The sequence below is a fragment of the Rhagoletis pomonella genome, unplaced genomic scaffold (genome assembly GCF_013731165.1).
Source record: "Rhagoletis pomonella isolate Grant_MI unplaced genomic scaffold, Rhpom_1.0 Rhpom_scaffold_00010, whole genome shotgun sequence".
Lineage (NCBI taxonomy): Eukaryota > Metazoa > Arthropoda > Insecta > Diptera > Tephritidae > Rhagoletis > Rhagoletis pomonella.
This window is the reverse complement of record NW_023458564.1, coordinates 13737580-13759601: the sequence shown is the minus strand read 5'-3', so window position 1 is coordinate 13759601 and position 22022 is coordinate 13737580. Positions and strand designations below refer to the sequence as shown.

The window sequence follows — 22022 nt, the reverse complement described above, 5'->3', positions numbered from 1 at the left end:
GCCCCCTTTTCAAATAGCCCATTTTTCTCCATGAGTATACGATTGATTTCATATATTGCCGTACCAAGTTCCAGTATTCCACCATGAACACTTCCAGAGATATGCAGTATGAAAAAATCGGTTTGTATGGGAAGTACCACGCCCCTTGATATATCAAAATTTTTTTTAGCCTAGCATTCTTGGGACGTCTGACGCAGGTGTCCGAAATTTCAAAAAAAAAATCGTTCTCGAGCTTTGCGAACACATAAAGAACGGCTTTCAAAATATATATTGTTTTAGAAGATTGGTACGAACTAAATGGTTTTGAATGTTAATCACAATATGAGTGTCAGACGAAAGAGGTTTAAAAAGGTTGCCAACTGTTTAAAAATTTTAATTCAAACTATTCAATAATTTAAATGAATTATTAAAATATGGGTGCCAATTGAAATGGTCTTGAAAGGGCTTAATTTCAAAACTACTTCTAAGAGGTTTCCATCTGTTTAAAATCTCAAATTGAGTTCAGGGGATAAGTTAATTGAAAAAGTATGACAAGTGAGAAGTTTAGGAATGCTTTAGTTTGAAAATTTTTTGAAGATGGTTAAACAAATTTTAAACCTCCTCTATTTTAATTGAGTTTTCTTGAAATAACCTTTACTCAATGCATCACGTAGAAATTTCATGCACTCAGCGAGGGCGATCTAGTTTGTAATAAAAACTTTATAAAAATGTCGAGTCGTGTGTTGAATTGCAGCAGCCGTAGGGGCAAAGCCCCCAAATCCTGTTTTTTTTTTGTTTCCCCGCGACGACGCCTTGGCCAGAAAGTGGGTAGAGTTCAGCCGGCAGGAGAAGCCATACCATTTAGTCACCAGCGTAATATGCATGAAGCACTTTACGGATAAGGATTTCATGAGTAAATATCATTTACTTTCATTACTTATATATGTCGATATCTAATAAGAGTCTTAGGAATTGCTAGTCGACAATCGCTTCGCCGCGACGCCGTGCCAATCATTTTTGAGTGGGAAATAGATCCTGCTGCGGTATGTGAGTCACAAAATGACAGCGTTGAGGAGGTCATTGAGCTACAAAATTGCAAAGGTAGCAAATATTATACAATAAATATTATATTATTAATGTCAGTGGTTTATTAGTTGGTTTAAATGAAGGCGATAAAGAATATCGGCCCAGGGACGGTACTGTTGATGCTTCGACGTCACCTATCCGTAACTGTGTATACTATGATAGTGATCTTCAGGAAGTGGAACTGTTGAAAGTTTTAAAAAATCATCAAGCGTCTTTTATACAAATATAAATTTATTTATTTGGAGGCAAGTAATATGATTTAGCCAAAGGCCCTTTTCAGGGCCGCCAATTAATTAACAAAGAGATTAAAATTTTATGTTTAGATAAATACATACATACCAACCAACAAGAGGCCCTTTTCAGGGCCGCAATTAAGTTGACAAAGAGATTGAAATTTTATGGTTAGATACATACATATAAGCCAATCAACAAGAGGCCATTTTCAGGGCCGCAACTAAGTTGACAAAGAGATTAAAATTGTATATCCTATATATATTTATGTTCTTAACGTATATATGTATGCATGTATCTTTTTAATAATTATCATTTAAATTGTATAATTTTTTTACTTAGATTTAATAGCAATTACTTATTTTTACACATCATTTTGCTTCCTTATAGTTAAACTTAACTAAGTGAATAAATGAAAATATAATAATACATATTTTATTCTTCAACGTTTTCACCACTGCAAAATAAATACTATAGTAGTAAAAATTTCAAATCGAATGTATATTAAAACTATACCTCATCGCACTAGCTTCCGAAAACAGAGAAGAAAAATAACTATGACGTACTGAGCTCTGGTTGTTGATGCAAGACTATTTTGCTGAGACTGACGCATACACACCAGTCGCGTATACCCTCCATCCAGGGGTACCAGATTTTTGTGTGATGATCTGTTATAATTTTCAAATACCCCTTCCGGACAGCTTCAGTGGCATCGGCAGCCAGTTGATCACATTTCACATACCTGCAAAATGATTGAAAAGCAACAGTTATAATATTTATTCGCAAAGTAATTTACGAAACATACCATTGTGGCTTAATCATGGGTTCAACTACATCCTTGGAACGACTGTAGAAGTGCACGACCATAGGATTATTGACGGTCTCGCGATACAAGCCCAGTTCTTTTAGTTTTTCTAGTATGCGTTTACGGCAATCAAAACGTTTCATGCCCTTAAACTCGCCGTAGTCACCGATGATATAACCATTGTCATTGAATATAGTGATGATGGGCGGTTTTGAAGTAAACATTCATTTATATCCTGGCATCCTACTGGTTCATTTCCCATAATCCAGCCATCTTTGCAGTTACGACAAGCTGGAGGATGAATGGAAAAAAGAAAACGGCATATTTTTAATATGTTGGATATAAAAATAAAATAATTGTAATAACTGCATGAATGCAAACCATCAGTTTACTTTATTTCAGTTTCAGCAATGAACATAACCTTCACTCAGTTGTTGTAACAGCTTAAAAATGATTGAAATAATTTTGGGGAATGTTGCTGAAGCGACAACCCTTGGATAGATATACTACCTTTACGAGTGCCAGAACCCTTACATTTTCCTGTGATGAAGAAAAATACGTAAAATTAAATTAGGAATAGTGCTCGGTTTCCAACCACGAAACTTTATTAGCCTGCTCCTGGAGTACGGGAGGTTTTGCAGGTTTTACAGGAAGTTGTTCCCGTGCGCCACATTCACATAAGGTTTATTAAAGGCGAAAACAGCTTCTCCTGTAAAACCCGCAAATCCAGAAGTAGGGCAACAGGCTATATATGTTTGTGGAAGGTTTTAAGTCAAATTCTTAGCGGCTTTAACATGCATGCTCGCATGCTTGCCGCGACTTATTTTTTCCAAACCCTGTAAGCAAAGTTTTTATTAATACGACACAAGTTTGTTATTACTGCCACCCACTCACCAACTTAAATGATTCCACAAGCACAGTGCATGATCTACAAGGCGGCAACTTAGTTGATTTTTCCTTTTGGTCGTTTGGAGATTTGTCAAAAGCTTCCACAGCTTCACAGTTCTCAAACAGCAACACCAGCCCACATACAATTGAAAGCACCACTTTTAAACACGACATGTTAATTTGAAAACATTGAAATACTAGAAATTACAAATTAAAATCGGAGGTAAGCAAGCATCGACCACTTTCTGCAGGAAAACATGCGCTGCGCTAAGATATTATCACTTTTTCGGGACCTGCAATACAAACACAAAATTAATTAATTAATTAATAAGACCTATTCTTTTGAACACATTTCAAGAGTGGTTGTATATTTTTTGTTAACGTTTTGCTTAATTTGCTATATTCAAAGATGGCTTGAGAAATTGGTGAATTTTGAAGAAAACACGTTTTCTCACTGCAAATTCACAACTGCCAACTCATTGTTCTTCACCATATTCTTTGTTTACCCGTTGCCACAAATGTCATTCTGCGGGAATGCGCAAACTTGTATTCTATCGTTCTTGGGTTATATACATGAAATAAGCTAACACGTGTTCGAGGAATTTCTTTTTCGCTTTTTTCTTTGGAGATGTGATCTGTCAAAATTTGCATTTCTTCGTGATTCTGACTATTCGTTATATCTGGGGTTCTGCCCATCGTAGAGACTTCATCTTAACGTCGTTTTAAAGCTAAAGAAATGGACTTAATATATACATATACATATCTATATATAAGATGGTCAAGATTGTCCTTAAGCTAACTTAGCTATTAACAGTTGAACTTTTTGAAGTTGATTTGTATAGTGAACACCAGTAAATTAGGGATTTAACATTATACCATCGTAATCCTTGTTTAATTCCCTATACAAAACGTGGTTAAAAAAATTAGGGTTTTTCAAGAACTTTTTTTTAAATATTTTTCTTTATAAAGAGATGGTTTATTTTGTGAGATTCAAAAATTTTTTGTAATTTGTTTTCCAATCTGCGTTTTGCTAATTTTAGTCCTGCAATTACCATGCCCATTTCTAGGGGTTTGTCACCTTAAATAAAAATCTTGCCATACAAATATTATACCTGGATAGGTATTCTATCAGAATCTGCAACAAAATTTAAATTATTGCAAAAACTCGATGTTTAACACCTTACTAAATATATCTCAATATAAGGTTTGGAAAACAAATTACAAAAAGTTGTTGATTCTCACAAAATAAACCATATCTTCATAAAGAAAAATTTTTTAAAAATAGTTTTTGAAAAACCCCAATTTTTTTAACCCCATTTTGTATAGATAAATAATTTTGTGTAGATAATTAAACAAGGATTACGATGGTCTAATTTTAAATCCCTAATTTACTGGTCTTCACTATGCAAATCAACTTCAAAAAGTCCTACTGTTAATAGCTAAGTTAGCTTTAAGACAATCTTAAGCACCTTATATATAGAAATGTTCAGCTCGTTTCTTAGCTTTAAAATGACGTTAAAGTGAAGAGTCTACGATCAGCAGAACCCGAGATATAACGATTTGAAGAAGTATATGATTGGTCAGAATCACGAAAAATCCAAATTTTGACAGATATTATCTCCGAAGGAAAATAAGTAGAAACAAATTCCTCGAACACGTGTTAGCTTATTTCATGTATAGAACCCACAGAAAAAAAGCGAATCGGAGATATGACATAATTTTTTTACGAAATCCGTCCGACTTAAAAAAGAATGGCTCAAATGTGGCCGAAGAATTAGTGGATTGTGCGTTTTTTAAGAACATGGTACTGTCTTATGGTTCATAGCGGTATATTTTGCATTTGGATATACATCTTGTGAGCCGAAAGCTTTCAGGAAATTATTTGCCTAATAATCCTCTGTTGCAATGAACCGTATCCATGACACTGTGAATAATCAGATATCTTCAGTTGCTTTGTGGCCTGAGCTTTGTATGGATAGCATAGACAAAGTGAAGTCCCCTACTGAATGCCGTAGCTTGTTGAACGTACATTTTTACATAGAATTCTATTCATATGGTTTCCGGGTTACGCCGGAATATTTATGACAATTGCAAACCTGACGAACTGACAAGGAACGGTGGGACCATCCACAACCTTCTGGAAAAGGACACGCTAGACATAGCAAAAACCATTTTTCTTTTAAGATCACATAATTTTGGTAACCAAGGAATGCTGCAGAACTTTTCGCATTGTGAAATTTTCATGCTCTTTATCAAATTGGTAACTTTTTCAATTCGGGATTACATGTAAAATAGGTCTAAACGAGTTCTGATTCAACATTTGCCGTAATCGTTTCCTTTAATAGAAATACCAGGTAGTCCTGAAAGTTCTTCGGCGTTCCTTGGTTACTAGAATTGTGTGATAACTGACAGACTACTTCAAAGTGGTTTTTGCTATATCTAGCGTTTCCGTCTCCAGAAGGTTGTGGGTGGTCCTACCGTACCTTGTCAGTTCGTCAGCTTTGCGATTGCTCGTTTCGTTGAGACATCTCAAGGTTTACTGGAGTTATGGTCTGATTATGCACACTTCGTATAAATTTCAAACTGTCAGGTGAAAATCTGTTGAATGCATTTTGTATGTGTTCCATTACCCAGAAATTAGTAGAACTTGTAAAAATTAGCGATATGTTGCGTTTAGATTTTGCCTAACTTTTTCTTAACTGATATTTCAATTGCAGTGGTACCCATAGCAATATTTTTACAGATACCACGTTTATATGATGCTTCAATTCGTTCTAAGTCAAACCATGTTATATGGTCATACACATGTAAACACATTCTCTAATCGAATTGAAACTTTTAACCGTGCCACCATAAATCACATTTTGAATGCGAGTTAAGAGTTGTTGAGTCATGTTAAGAGTGCATATAAACACGGTTGTTTCATGCAACTCTGTATAAAGTAAACCGTTTAAATAGTTCTTGAAATTACATTTATGCTAAGCTTTATTATAAATTTAATAGCTAAGATAATTTTTACAAGGCTGTCTGAGTCTTTAATTATTATTTTTCTATTTTCATTATTTTCAAGAATTGACACATGTATTAACAGGGTTACATCGGGATAAACTCTGTATGAAAGTGTGTTCGATCGCCTCATTTCTTGTGTTGCATATAAACACTTGCATTTCAAGCGAGCTGCGCTGACACGAGTTAATTCGATACCGCGTTTGATGCCATATAAACAAGATAAGAGATGCATGGAAAGCAAATTAGGGGAATTCACGACTCTATTAATGTAGGTGCTAGGGAGGGTAAACGTGGAATTTAAAAAAATTTCAAAAGCTTATATTGAAATGTTTTGAACCAATTTTCAATGTATGGATATGGTTGGAAAGGTAATTAAAAGTCTTTCGATTTAATATTAAAATAAAAATTATTTTGTTATTTTATGGCCTTATAACAATTATATTCAACAATTTTTATTGAGCTTGAGGCCGTTTTTAATGAAAAACTTATTGTGGAAAAGCAACAATAATGTGAAAAATAACCACATTTCCTCATCAGACTTCTTTCAGTAGGATTCGAACCGACGATCCCACTGACTCAGCCAGTTGCCTATGCACTGTACTAAGTTCGACTTGTCAATTATTCTTGCTTTTTCCACTTCTTGTTAAGCCAACACAATAAAGCACAGCTATTCCGCTGCAATTCACTTGATCATGTGGTTGTTGGTTTTGTTGGTTTTTGCTGTTTGTTGGATCTCATTCGAAAGGTCTAAACTCGGTTTATAGTCAACTGAGTTACAAGCTTATAAGTGCGGAATACCGGTCTTTTAACGGTAAATCAAGATTGTGTGGGTGAGTGACAAAAATTTCGTATCGCGATTCTTACTTCACTCGGCATAACCTACCTGAAAAATAACATGACCTACCAGGTATTTTTACTTTATTATTTTTTGTAGCATTGGGTTATAGAGCACACAAATTTGTACATTCTCTTTTTAATTTAAAAACGTATTAAATTTAATAAAATAACACTCAAGAGAAAAAACATATAAAAATATAACGAATAATCAAAAATAATTACCTACATACAAACATCATTTTTTAGTATTTGTTATTATATCTGATTTCTTCTTATAATGGTAAATGAGATGATTATTTACTAATTTTTTCTATGTACATTGATTACTATTTAGGTTAGGTAGGTAGGTTTAAGTACAACAAACAATGGATGGATGGAGGAAAACTGGTGCTGCCACTCTATTAATACAATTTGTATTTCAACTTTAAAAACACCCAAATAATGCACAAGAAATATACTTTTGTGAAAAGGGGATTTCTGTTCCTTTTCTTCGCACGCAAAAAGGAGAATTCTACGTAGTGAGGGTTATAATCCCTAAGCGCGGCCGAAGACCGCCTACGCAAAAAGGTGTTTTCTGAAAAATGTGTTCTGCCCCTTTTCTTTGGCAACACAGAAAGGAGAATTCTACGTTGTGAGGGTTATAACCCCTAAGCGCGGTCGAAGGCCGTCTACGCAGAAAGGTATTCAGCCCCTTTTATTTAGCAACACAGAAAGAAGAATTCTACGTAGTGAGGGTTATAATCCCTAAGCGCGGCGGAAGGCCGCCTACGCAGAAAGGAATTCTACGCAAAAATACTGTGGATAGCGTAGCCTGATTAATTATCCATTTAATTCTACAACTCAATCTTATAACAAATAAGGTTATTAAAAAATGATTTGTATATATTTCTTTAGAATGGCCGACTTCCAAAACGTCAATTGCTTTGCATACGTCCAAAGCATAAGGTTCCATAACGCCGAACAACAAAATATTGACAATTATACTGTTCCAAAACGCAGCCGAAAAGTTATCGAAACGCATCGCTCGAGCAATCAGCGCATCAGAAACAAAGTTGATGCTTCGTATGTTATTGGTTAGCATTGGTGTTTTAGAAATGGAAAATTCAGAAAAATTGTTCATTGCTATATTGGATATTTAAAATATGCAATGTATATGGTTGCAATGTGTCGCAACTCTTCATATACAAACAGTTTGAATAGATCGAAGATCGAAGATCAAAGTAGGGATGGGCACCGTTTTCAAAAAATCGGTTTTTTGATTAATTACGGTTTTTCATTCAGGTTTTAAACCGTTTAAAAAAACTGGATTAAAAACCTGATCTTTTCGGTTTACCGAAAAAAAACCGAATTATAAAAACACTGAAAAAATAAAAAAAGTCGATATCGAATTAATCTTAATTTTCACTTCGCCTATATGTATATTTTCTTCTTTAAAATTTACTTACTGCTGTGCAACGGAAATCAATTAAAACAATATTTTTGCTTTATTTTGTATAACAACTTCATTTCCAAAAAATAAGAAATATAATAAAGCGTTTGGCATATTTAAGCAAAAACAAACTTCATTTCAAAAACAAAAACTTTTTGTAATAAAAACATAAGATAAACACCTACATATGTAATTACACACACGTACACTAAAGTTTGTGAGTCAGGGCATGTGTAGATACATATCAATATAGGTGCTAAGCACAGAGATCTTTTATAAACGGATGCAATTATGTACACGTGTACATGTACGCATTTTAAATATACTAAATCACTGTAATCTTTCAAAAACCTTTAGATTACTTTAAATATTCCAAAATTCGTCGTTAAGTGATCCTAAAAATACGAGGTTATTGGCATGATTGGGAGTAAGGCGGCTTCTCTTGTCCGAGCATACATTATTTAAGGTGGACACAACCCTTTCAGATGCTACTGAAGCGGCGCAAACAGTCAAGTATTTCATTGCGATTGGATAAATCGTAGGAAATACACTTCGGTTACTAGCCCAGAACTTAATAGAGTCCTGATAACGAGGTGAAATTGGCTGACTTAAATAAAATTTTAGTTCCATTGGGAAACTGTTACCGTCGTTAAAACCGATGTTATTTTGAGTCGAAAATTCATCGTGGACATCCCACAAGCTATAGCCCTTAGGTTCGGAGGTGTCAGATCTGCTATGAAGAACTGGAGAAGTATTTCCAACTTTAGCTGTTCGCTGTTCAATTTCCTTTTTAATAAAATCAATTGCATTTGCACAATTTATCGGCGATTGAAAATGGGTTCTCTTAAACCTAGGGTCAAGAACAGTGGCAGTGGCGAGCAGTATATTGCTTTCTAATGGCAGTAGCCGACATTTTACCTGCTGTAGCAGTACATCTTTCAGTTGTATGGTTTCTGTATAAGTGGCACATATTTTCGTCAGTGACAGCTGTAAGCAATGTGTGAATGGTATTACCAAACTAGCCGAAACATAACTGTCCCCTGATATATCGTTTGTTGCATTTTCTAATGGCAATAAAAGTGCAATACATTCGCCAATGATTGCAAGCTCAGACGAAGTAATCATAGATGGTGCCTTTTTTGAGAAAAAATTTGCTAAAATTTTTGCAACATAGCCTGATAATTCCTTAAATCTTTGAAGACAGTGCAAGAATGTACCATCTTTTCTAACGTCTTTTTCTTGCTCTTTCCTCAACTGATCTTGAGCTACATTGCTATGCTTGAAGAATGCCACAATAAGCTTCACTTTTTCTATTATAGCTACCAGCTCTTTAACAGCGCCCAATCCTTTGGAGACCACCAAATTAATATTGTGGGCATAGCAGGACACATGAATGCTATTTGATCTTGAAGGAAAAAGATCCTTAACAGCGGCAACAATGTTTGCACCATTGTCAGTTGTTACTGATGTAACAATGCGGGGTTCAATGTTCCAATGATCAAAGATTTCCTTTAGGTCGAGGCATATGTTTCTTGCAGTATGATGAGGAGTAAGCTCTTTTAAACCAAAAACCAGAGATTTCACGCTGCACGCTTTTTCGTCTGCAAAATTAAAGGAATCTTAAAAGAAACAACCAACGTTAAATTTATTTTGCTTACCAAAATAGTGTCCAGTCAACACAATAAAACTCCGAGTGGAGTTCATGACTGTGGCAATATCAGTTGTAAGGGCCAGTGAACTTAAATTTTTTAAAGCACCACAAACGACTAAGTGTAAGGACTCGTATTTCCCTTTAATAAGTCTCACAATCTATAGGGATACAAATGTTTAAAGTAAATTAATTTTTTATTCCTTCTATAACATTATACATACAGTTGCCCGGCTTGGCGGTTTGTAGCGTGGCACAGCGACCTTAAGGAACTTTTTCATGCCTGTTTTTTTAGTGCAGCTAAATGGAAGGTTGTCCTTACAAATCATATAAATTAAGGATTGTGTCAGAATTGTTTCTTTACTTCCTCCGCCTGTACAAGGTAATTTAAAGTGTTTAACTTGCTTATAGTCCCAAAAAGAAATTAGCTATTTACTTTTGAATTGGTTTTGCTTATCAAAAGCATCAATAATTGATGGTTGACTAGACGTGGAAGATGCAGTGAAGGATGAACTTATTTCAGTTTCGCTGCTGGAAGTTTCTAAATTTTGTACTTCTGGGTCACTGCATTTATTATTGCTGTTGTCCCATCCGGGGTGGTTGCGTTGAAGGTGACCTTTTAAATTCGATGTGCCACCTCCCAATTTCACCAACACGCCGCAAAATTTACAAATTGCTTCTTTGCTAGTTTTTTCTGTGAAATGTAACCACAAAGAACTTCTCTTATTTGTAGGCGCCATACTTGTAATAGTTTTGAATGGCGTTTTGTTCTCAGTGAACAGTAAACTACAATATTCACAATCGACTTCACAATCGATTATGCTTAGCTACCAGATCAGCAAAAAATTGAGTAGTTAATTTGGAGTTTTTGGTACGCCGTAAAATTTTATTCTCATCTCGAAGATTTACAAAATAATTATCCATCGCTGGGAAACGTAAAAACCGAATTTTCGGTTTTCGGTTTTAGAGAAAAAAAAACTATTAACACCTAAATTAAAAAAAGACTGAAAAAGATCATTACCCAAATTCAAAAAAACCGGTTTTTGGAAAAACCGATCTTATTTGAACATCCCTAGATCAAAGATCAAAGATCAAAGAACCAAGATCAAAGATCAAAGATCAAAGATCATAGATAAAGATGAGTAGACTGTTATGATAGACCTATAATTCTCGCAGGAGGTTTCAATGTCAACTTTTCGCTGGCCAAATATGATGAATGACAAAATTTTTCATGGAAGAGATGATCAAACAATCAAAACAGGAAATATTAATAATATTGAAATAAAATATTTCATATCTTACTTTAGTTTCCACAATCCACTAGTTAACATTGTAGATATGAATGTTTTCTCAGCTACAAATAAAAACTAATCTTAGTAGTGGGTAATTAAAGCTCGTTAAAAAATTAAAATAAATATGTATTTTGTACATATATGTAATACTCCTATATTGGCAGTAAGAGCTAGTACCGTCCGAAAACACTACAGTACAGATATATCAATAAACACGTACGAAGGAAAAGGAACACACACGTTTATAAATAAACATGTACACAACACATATACAAAAACGGCACTCAAGTACGCAATACATTGACAAAAACGGTACTAGACTGTCTCGCTTTGATTTCGGAATGCTTACACATTGAGAAGTTAGCTTACTGCCAATATAGAAGTATTACATATATGATTTTGTATATTTGAAAATATGTACATATTTATGTATGTATATCGCACATTTCTTCCTTTCTGGATATTCCTCTATTAAGTTTCAATTCTTCCGCACTTAGGGACTACACGCACTGATTTTGTTTTTAATAAAAACATAGGTTTTTTATTTACATTAAGTATTTGACAGATGATATATTGAAAATTATGTCAAACTGCAAAGAACTTTAGTGTGGACTTAATTTGGACTACAAATATACCCCGTTACGACCACTTAAACGAATCTATTTACCTAAAGAAACTAAAAATCAGCTCGTTTTGTTCATACACCGTGAATAACCCTGTAGCGTCGATGCATAAGGTTGGTACTACTGATTAATTTGGTTGCATGCGAAGCATAATCAGCCTTAAGTTTTGTAAAGTTGTGTTACGTTTAAGTTGCATAATCAGACCTTTATCGTGTACGCTTAATTTTTATTTTCATTATGAGCTTTTGGTATATACATATGTACAAACATACATACATAGCACGTTGGAGAGCATATTCTATCATTGTTGCATATATAGGCTGTTATAAACAACTGCTATGAGTACAAAGTTATAATAACCCTTATGCCCAAGTCCTCTTGTCTATATACATAAATAAAGCGAGAACGAAAATTTTCAACTTTCAATTGTTTTCTGGCACAAAATATAAGTATGTATTAACAAAAATCTACCAATATGAAAATTAAATCGAATTTTTTCTACCAATTTTGCTAATAATTATACCTGGTTATGATGGTAGCTCTATCGACAACTTGAGCCTCCCAGCCATGCCAATGCTGGATTAAAATTGTGGACAGAAATTTCAAGATGCAACACCAGTCAGCAGTCGTTACCATCATTAATGTCGGCGTAGCGATATCATTATCATGTCAAAAATGGAGACCGGACGAAACTTCTCAGAAATGCATTAGTTATGTTACAAATATGGTCTAATAATTCATGCCTCATAATGTAATTACGAAAGCGCTTACAAAAGCGGCACTTGCAACTGCAACCTCCGCTGCTCTTGTGCCACCCCATGAATTCGATTGTTGCTTCTCTAGCTGCCACAAAATAGTACTTGCACACAGAGGCGGATCCAGAGTAAAAGTTTGGAGGGGAACTTTTAGAATAATGTACCTCTTACAACGTGTGTGTTAGTAAATATAAACTTAATTTTTTATGCATTTATGTACTTATGTAAATAAACTTTCACTTTGATACTGAAACTGATGCGGTGGTTGCTCATATTGAAAAATATTTCAATCACTTCTGGCTTTATTTACTTGAATGTCGTCATTTCTATTGAGGAAGGTCAAACCGTTAATCCTTCTTCGTGCATTGTTGTTCTGAGCCAAATTTTGATTCGACGGAAAGAATACCCTTTAGCGATAGTAGAAGTAAACTCCTACTCAAAGAGCCATTTTCTCATCTAACCTTTAGATTACCGGCCACTTTATCGTCTCGACATATAGTTTTCGTTTTCTCATCAGCGCATTAATTTCTCGAGTCGTTAAATTGTTGCTCACCCGATGCAACTTTTAAAAATTTGTACCCAACTTTAAATTTTGGTTTGGTTTTGGTTCATGAGTCAGATATATTAGATATTTTAGCCACGGTTTTGGTTTTGGCTAACAGTTGCTCTTGCTCTATACTTGCTTACGTTGCACTGCCAACCTTTGAAATTTTATGACGAATGTAGTGAAGTTTCACTATCGCAAAATGTAGTGAAGCTTCTCTCCACCATAACAAATTAACAACAAATTTATTTTTACCAGTAAGATAAAAAAACGAAAACACTTTAAAGTGAGGAACAATTTACATATCTGCCCTGTGAGTAAAGACAACTTTACTGCTAGCATTAGAAAATTGCCCTTAGTAAAGTATTAATAGTCGGATATATCTGTGGTCATAAGCAATAATCGCCTAAGTCGAAAAACCTGAATTCAAGTAAAAACGCTTTAAAGATTTGGATTGTAATGTTAACCTTATGGGGAAACCAAAATATTTTCATCTATAGCCTAGGTAAAGAAATGGGAGTTTCACATACACATGGAATAGTAGTTGCAGAAAACGATAGCATATATAACTCATTCTTTCTTAACTCGACTTAGGCGGTTATGGCTTATGACCACAGATATTAACTTTGACACGATATGTAAGAGTCTTAATGACAGATGGCATCTGAGTACCGGACTTAATTTTCAGTTTCCATTGCTGCTACTAAAGCGCTAATTGCACTCCCCGTGCCAATTTTCGTTGCTGTTCATTCCATGCGAGGGTGATTGAAAGGGTTTTTCCAAACCCGTGTTAGCCAATTTTTTCCAAAATTTTTTGCTTGTTTGTTTGTTACAAATATAATCTGATACAAAAGGGATTTTTCCTACTGCATCCCTGTGGGGAAAATCTCTAGTTCTGAACTGGGGCGCTTCTAGTACATTTAGACCCAGTACTGGTTCGCGATAAATCTCTTTTGCATGCAAGCAACTGGCGAATTTAACATGGCGATGTCCTAGGAAGTGTCAATTGCCCCCCGCTGCATCCCTTTTTCTATAGTACCGAACTAGTCCTAAAATCTATAGTTCAGAACCAGTTCTGAAATCGACAGACGAAAGAAAAAATTATTTTTTTTTATTTTTATTTTTATTATTTTTCAATCTTTTTGGTTCTTTCGTGTTTGCGAGTTTAAGTTATTTTGGAAGAAATGTGTTTTCAATTTGAAATTAAATTTGTTTGAATGATTGTAAGAAATGTACGTTTACATACCTTAAGCTGTAGCTGAGTTTGCAGAGGTGCTCGCTGTTATTTCTTAGATTCCAGACGGTCCCAAGATGTTGAAATGTTAACACAAATTTTAGTTTTGTAATACCAAGCTATGAAAAAGCATCTGCGAAGCGCAGAATAGAAGCGTATTTGAACGAAAAAGCCGCCGAACACATATCTATGTAAAGTAAACAGCCCCCCGCTGCATCCCTTATTCGATAGCTCCGAATTAGTTCTAAATTCGACAAATAAGATCTAGCTCGTTCTGCATCCCTTTTTCTATAGTTCCGAACCATTTCTAAATTCGTCACTTTAGATATCGATTTCTAGTGAAAAAACTGAAATAAATTAGTTTTTTTAAAAGTACCACTTTTCTCCGATTTTGGACTGGTGGGGATTTAGTTCATATCGGACTAGTTCGTTTTTGGCGATAAAGACCTAGTACGGAACTAGAAATTTGATTCACTAGTCCGCGGTTTCCCTGCAGGGATATCTCTGCAAGTACTTGTAGTAGAGTACTGGAACTTGGTATGGAGATTTAAAAACTTAATACCAAAATCGTGGGCGTTAGAAAAGCTAAGAATTTAATTTTTTGTGGAAAGTATTTTTTATTTGTTTATAAAATTATGTTTTTCACTTGCGTTTTCGAAGTAGTAGACTCTGTAGCATCAAACACGGTGCGGATTCGATCTGATGAAATCGCACAGGTGTGTGGATGGCTTTAACGCTACACACAGAAATTTCATATACTCAGCGAAGCGGTTGAGGGCAAACTAGTATTATATATTTTTGAAAAATCTCGGTAACCACTTTACCAATTTCTGTCTTTACTTGGCAGGGTTGTTGACCTTGGCCCAGCATTTACCAAAGAATGAGAGTTTGTGAAATTGGACTATAAGCGCGCCCACATTCTATATACCGCTAATTTACACAAATAAGAAATCTGCGATAAATCAGTACTACAAAAGCTAATTTATTCAAAACTTATGCTGCAATAATTACTTGGTGGTATTATACTACTTGCCACGTAAAACGAAGTTGTTGAAAATGGTTTATTTATTTTAAAAATACGTATATATATTTTGAGATTTAAGGTTTCGAAGTTGATACTCACAACAATCTCCTAACAAGGAAGAAGACTAGTATGGATTTTTGGTAAAATGGCGTGGCACCACTTTCTTATGAATACATAAGTTTAGCCCGGTAACTGCTTTACAGATTTCTACCGAACGTGGTCAATTTATTTAATTAAGTCTAACTGAACATATTATCGAAAAATAATGATTGTTTGAAATAGGGGGAAAACCACCTCTGCCACGGAAGTTTTCGGAAAGGTGAAAAAACTATATTTAAACCATATTTAATAAGCGCCCCGGGTATTTAACTTTCGGCTTTAGCCGAACTTATACTTCTGTGCTTGTTAAAAGTTAACAGAATTTTAATATTTCTTCAAATATTGGTAGCATACCTAGCTTATCAGAAATCAAAGAAATGTTTCCAATTTTTCCACTTATTTCGAAACCTTTGGAGGGGTGGACGTTCCCCTCTCGCCCACCGTGGGTCCGCGCCTGCTCGCAATCTAAATCGAAAATCTAATGCCAAATGTACATATGTAGTGTGAGCGTCTCAGAAAAGTTTCGCAATGTCTTTTTTGTACTAAATTTTTTATATTATTCATTGTTGTTGTAGTTAGCATTTTTCTATACATGAGCAGACTATGTGCGAATTTATGAACATCTGTAAGTCGGACGCCAAGTAGCAGCTCCAACACTAGTGTTGCCAGAGAAACCTTTCGTTTGGAGCTAAAACGGCCGGAAAAAAGAGCTAAATAATACTAATAGTAGCTAAAATGAAGAGCTAGATTTTTTCAAGTTGAGCATTTATTGACGTAAGGTTGTTTTTACATTTTCCGTAATTTTAATAAAAACAACGAATTTTGTAAGTTTAGGTGCTGAAAAAACTTTTAAAACCAAAAGAAGGTGCATATATTTCGAATTCGTTATAACACTTATATGCATGCACATTAGGACGATTTTTTTTGCGACTATTGTTTTTTTCACTCCTATCTCAAAATTTTGTGGAAAACACCTAAAAAAAGCTCCCTGAAAATTTGAACCATAATATTAACATTAAGTACTCGCCCAAGGCGTGCAAAGATTTCCCATATAAAATACACGCAAACTTTGAGTTTTTTTCTTAAAAAGTCTACAGCTCAGAGGCATTTTATGGTATAATCTCGGTCAATGATGGGTTTTCTTCAGAATTGAATGTTCAATGATGTTCAGCGAGGTAGTACGGGTCACTAAACCCAATTTTTTCATAAAATTCTCGTTTTTCCCCCTATTTCGAAAATAACAAGAGCCTTGGGCGAGTACTTGGTGTTAATATTAACGGTTCAAATTTTCAGGGACCTTTTTTAGGTGTTTTCCACAAAATTTTGAGGTAGGAGTGAAAAAAACAATAGTCGCAAAAAAATCGTCCTAATGCACATACTTATATAAACTAGACAATGAACTAAAAGTACTTACAAACTGTTGCTATGTGCAATTTCAGATATTTGAATTGACCATACAAACTCGGGTTACGAATAATATTTTTCGAAAAATTTGTCTGAAAGTTTTACTTCCTTCTCTCCTTAAATGTAAAATTACTAAGGTAAAAACAAAATCCGCGCGTTTAGAAAAACGATTTTCTTCTAATTAATTTTTGATCCATGATTTTATGGTGCAGTCTGTAGTTTCCCGTGGATACAAATGTATATTTTTACTCTGAATTTCGAAATTTGAAACTTTATCAATGCTTAAGTTTTGGCTTTCCTTTTCTACCGTCTGGTATAGTTTGTGTGCTTCCGCGCACGTTGCGCGCCATTTGCATTAGGGATGGAAGTTTTATAAATATTAATCGAAAGAGAATAATATGAAGATATTGAAAATAGCCTGAGATCGCCAAAGCCAAATAAATTTTAGTCAACACTTGTGAACTTACAGATTTGTAATTTTAATATATTACCAAACACAACTAAAACTTTCTGGTCCTACATAATTTTGAAAAGAGCTAAAAAAAAGAGCTAGGAGCTAAAGCCCAATGTTAGTAGATAAATGGAAAAATAAAAAGCTAAATCTAGCTCCAAAAGCACCAAAATGGCAACACTGTCCACCACCAACATGATTGATATCTCACAGTAGTCAGTCAGTGCCGTCGACGACAAGCCGTTAGCCTTTAGCTATGAGATGTCTGCCGCCAGTCCGCTGGAGCAGGCTTTCCTAAAGTGGGTGCCGCGGCATCCTGGGGCAGCACGCGTATGCCTGGGGTGCTGCCAGTTGGTAGGGTATACTAGTGATGCGGGCAAATTCTTTAAACTTCCAAAACACAACACACAACACAAATGGCTTGCAGCAAAGAGATATTTCGCTTGGTTTGTCAAGCCGCTTGCGGGTGTATTCCGCTCTTAAGCGTAGTTCCCCAGTACGCTTTGTCAACGAAAAATTGGATCAGAAAATTTTCAGAAAAATAGCCGAAAATGTACCCCTTTTACGACCGTTTTCGGTACTTTTGTGGACCTAATCCTAATTTTTGTTTGCAACTTGCCGAAAGTACCGACGTAGTGGGACTTAATGTTCTTCTCGTATTAGTGAGGTACCCATTCGCAATGCAAATCGAAGAACAACTTTTGATTAGCGAAGTACTTGAAACTTACATCACCAGCGACGAAATTTTTTAAGCTATCGACAAATTTGTACAGAAAAAAGGTTTGAAATTGAGCAAGTGTGCGGATATTTGCAGTGATGGAGCAGGAGTGATGTCTAGGATGAACCACGCGGCAGAAAACCCCACCAGAAGTCACTGTATGATCCCTCGGTACTCCCTGGCGAATAGGAAGATGCCGCCACTAGATTTAAAACCCGTATTGGATGACGCTGCGAAGATAATAGACCCTGCGAAACATCTTTGGTTTTTTTTCTAGTACGTCCAAATACTACAGAGTAAGCCAAGAGAGTTCTGCTGTTGGCAAGATTGCATTACAAATACTAGTGACTTTTACTTTTACATTTCTACGTGAGACTGCATTTTCAACAAATGCTTACATAAAAACAAATACACCAGCAGTAAATAAAAAATAAAAATAAAAACAGTTTCAGTCCTCAAATTAAAGCTAAAGGAGCATAAAGTTGTGTTTTCTTGTCTTCTTAGACATTTGAAGAGTAGGGGTGCCGCGAAATTTTTTTACCACAGCAATGGTGCCAAGGTGAAAAAAGTTTGGGAACCTCTGCGCTAGAGCAACTGCAGAAGCCGCCGCTGCGTTGAATGCACGGCGACGATCTTGGTCATAGCTACCGAATGCGTCGCACTTGTGCATACATACATACGTACATGGGCGTAGCCAGGTAGGGGCAGGGGGGGGGCCCCCTAACTTTCAAATTTTTGCCTAGATATTCAAAAATACTACCACGAAATGCTTGCTTGATAATTTCGGCCCCCCCTAAATTTCAAGGTTTTTCCTATATATATACTGTATAACAAATTATACTCCCAACGCTAACTAAATAATTAGTAAATTGATATGAAAAGTAGATATGTGGATCATCCGGTTCTGTATCAAGTTATTATCTTTAACTTCAAAGCACTTCCATTTTAAAAGGGTAAAAACCTGGCTGCAGTCGACAATGAGCAAAAATTTATTGAACGGAAACTATAAATAAATTTATAGTTCAATTGTTTATTACTTTGTCTTTAGGTTTGTGTCTTTACTAAGCGGTTGGGTGAACAGCCAAGACGTTTACTTCTAAAGTGTGACAAAACAAAATCAAGTAATATATTTAGCATAAATAAATATACCAGCCTAAAAAATCTGCGTACACAAAATGTTCAATACGCCCTCATACTTATACATACATACATATGTATGTAGTTATATCATTTAACGTTTTGTCCGGCTATTTGGTTTATTATACAGGTATGTAGAGCGAATTAAAAAAAATTCATCAGGGTTTAGTTGAGATATTCGTTTTTGGCCACTATGTTTTGTACATTTCCCAGTACTGCAAAGCTTTTGACGGCCATTCACCTGGGAGTGGCCAGAAGTGATTTGTGTGATATTTATATCCATGAATACTCTGGGTAGCGACCGAACGCTAATTTGGGAGCGAGGTAAAGTGGGACGGCGTAACACCCCGCGTGCGCTGGGGATTAATCGGGATGGTGCCTCTGCCCGGCTGGTTGAAGTCCTAGGGAAAATAAAGGCTGACATCAGCTCCATCCACGAAATGCGATGGACGGGGCGAGGAAGATAAGCGTGAGCCTTGCGACGTCTACTACAGTTGCCACGTAAAGGAGTGCAATTCGGTGTTGGATTTGTGGTGGGAGAGAGACCGGCGTTCACTCTAGTGGACGAAAGTCTAGCCACAATCCGCATCAAAGCGAGATTCTTCAACATCTCATTCACATGTGCCAATGCCCCGATGGAAGAGAAGGACGAGGCATCCAAGGCTCTCTTAGCTTAGAGCGTACATATTAGCGCTGCCCCCGATACGTATAAAAATCGTGCTTGGCCATTTAAATGCCAAGGTGGGCAACGAAGGGATCTTTGGTGCCTGTGTCGAAAAAATCAGCCTCCACATAGAAACGGCGGGCTGAGGATGATCCACTTCGCCGGGGCCCGAAGCTTGGCAGTATGTATTACTGGGTTCTAGCATAAAAACATCCATCAAGCTATTCTCATTTTCGTTGTTGGTGTTTCCGACAGGGTAGGAGTGTGATGTATTGTGGAACGATTTTCCGTCGTCCCTTGTCAAATTTGGTTTGGAGACAAACCGGTTTCGGCGTTGTTCCATCTTCAGTGTCATTTTTCGTTCTCTCAAGCTACATGGATGTCTCCACATCGAAAAACGGGAAACCAAATCGAGCATGTTGTGATAGACGGAAGACATGCTTCCATGTTTTAGATGTACATACGTACACTCCGAGGGCCAAACATCGACTCGCACTACTATATTGATGCATCCAATATACGACCTAACCTCGGAGAAGCAAAAAAGGGCCCCCAACAATGCAGGGAAAGTTCAACGTCGAAAAGCTGCAATCAAAACAGACGGCCAATGGATTCGGCGCTCGACCCTCACACCTGCTGTGAGAGAGCACTCTTCAACAAACCGACTTGCGCGAGCAGTGGAACCACATTTCCCGCTAATTACTGGTACGATCACGAGTGTGAGAAAATGCTTGAAATGCTGTCCGACAGAAAAAACACCCGAAATTTTTAGCAGAGAGTTGAGCGACTTACGGAAGGTTTCAAGACTCTTGTATGAACAACCATGGCGACCTAGTGACCGATGTCCAGAACGTACTCAGATTATGGAGGGAACACTTTTCGACCCTTTTGAATAGCGGAAGCACTTCGAGGTCCCAGTCGATGACGATGGAGTCGATATCCCAGCGCCTGACTATGAAGAAAAGTGCCAAAGCTGTTTGAGCTGACGGCCTGTCAGCTGATCTATTTAATTACGATGGCAAGGAGGTAATAAGGTGCATGCCCGACGACTGGAATTCAAGTGCGCTCTGCCCAATCCACAAGAAAGGCGACCCCGCCATGCGTACCAACTACCGCGGGATCAGCCTTCTAAGCATAGGTTGCAAGGTCTTATCGAATGTATTGTCTACCATAGACCAGGTATTCACAGTACGCCGAATCTTGGAAAAGACCCGCGAGAAAATGATCCGCACTCACCACCTATTTGTCGACTTTAAAGCCGCTTTCGACAGTACTTAAAGGTATATGCCGCTATGTCTGTCATACGCCTGTGAAAAATGACGTTGAGTAATACCACCAGCTCTGCTCTGTTGCCTTTCGCCACCAGACGGGGTTTCAGACAGGGCGGCTCTCTTTCATGTGGCTTCTTTAATCTGATGTTGGAGAAGATAATAAGATCTTCAGAACTGAACCGCTTAGGAACAATTTACTACAAGAGCGTACAATTGCTGGCTTATGCCGATGACACTGACATCATCGGTAAGAAAAACCGCGAAGTCTGTCCTGACTTTTCCAAGTTGGACAAGGAAGCAAAGCGAATGGGTCTGGTGGTAAACGACGACAAGACGAAGTATCTCCTGTCATCAAACAAACAATCAGCTCATTCGCGCCTGGCACCCACGTCACTTTTGACAGTTATAATCTCGAGGAAGTAGAGAATTTCGTTTACTTGGGAACCAGCATTAACACCTGTAATAATGTCAGCATGGAAATCCAACGCAGAATCGCTCTTGCCAACAAGTGCTGCTTTGGACTGAGTAGGCAATTCAGGAGTAAAGTCCTCTCTCGACGTACGAAAACCACACTATAAATCACTCATCATGCCCGTGCTGGTATGTGGTGTATTAAAATACAGCGGCTCAACTGGCTTGATCATGTCGTTCGAATGGACACCGACGCCCCAGCTCTGAAAGTATTCTGGCTTCACTTGGCATTTCTAATAGGCGTCAGTTAGTCAAAATCGCTTTGGCGGTTACAGCGCCAAAAAGGAAGAAGAGGAAGAGAATAGATCTATAACCTTATCAGTCACACAGTGTTATAATCCCGACGAAATCCTTGACGGTGGTACCGGGAGGGGAACGGTACATGACGGTAGGAATTTTAGTTTGGGTTAAAGTCTCACACGG

General features: G+C 36.6%; 2 protein-coding genes across 8 annotated transcripts; both read right to left on the bottom strand.

The window, feature by feature from the left end:
• Nucleotides 1–1595: 1595 nt before the first annotated feature.
• LOC118746081 (valine--tRNA ligase-like) lies at nucleotides 1596–3241 on the bottom strand. 7 transcript variants are annotated; one of them, XM_036479844.1, is made up of 5 exons: nucleotides 2996–3241; nucleotides 2636–2641; nucleotides 2102–2392; nucleotides 1813–2038; nucleotides 1596–1753 (listed from the first exon to the last, which is right to left on the bottom strand). In XM_036479844.1, the coding sequence occupies exons 3-4, from the start codon at nucleotides 2323–2325 to the stop codon at nucleotides 1852–1854; spliced, it is 411 nt and encodes a 136-aa protein (XP_036335737.1). In that variant the 5' UTR covers nucleotides 2326–2392; nucleotides 2636–2641; nucleotides 2996–3241; the 3' UTR covers nucleotides 1596–1753; nucleotides 1813–1851. The 7 variants fall into 7 exon arrangements, with proteins under 7 accessions (XP_036335737.1, XP_036335731.1, XP_036335734.1 ...); XM_036479838.1 differs by having other exon boundaries at nucleotides 2523–3241; XM_036479841.1 differs by having other exon boundaries at nucleotides 2612–3241.
• Nucleotides 2869–10652, bottom strand: LOC118746506 (zinc finger BED domain-containing protein 1-like). Its single transcript, XM_036480354.1, has 6 exons — nucleotides 10349–10652; nucleotides 10137–10285; nucleotides 9923–10073; nucleotides 9495–9865; nucleotides 9183–9398; nucleotides 2869–2937 (listed from the first exon to the last, which is right to left on the bottom strand). Exons 1-6 carry the CDS (start codon nucleotides 10650–10652, stop codon nucleotides 2869–2871), a joined length of 1260 nt encoding a protein of 419 aa, XP_036336247.1.
• Nucleotides 10653–22022: the final 11370 nt, after the last annotated feature.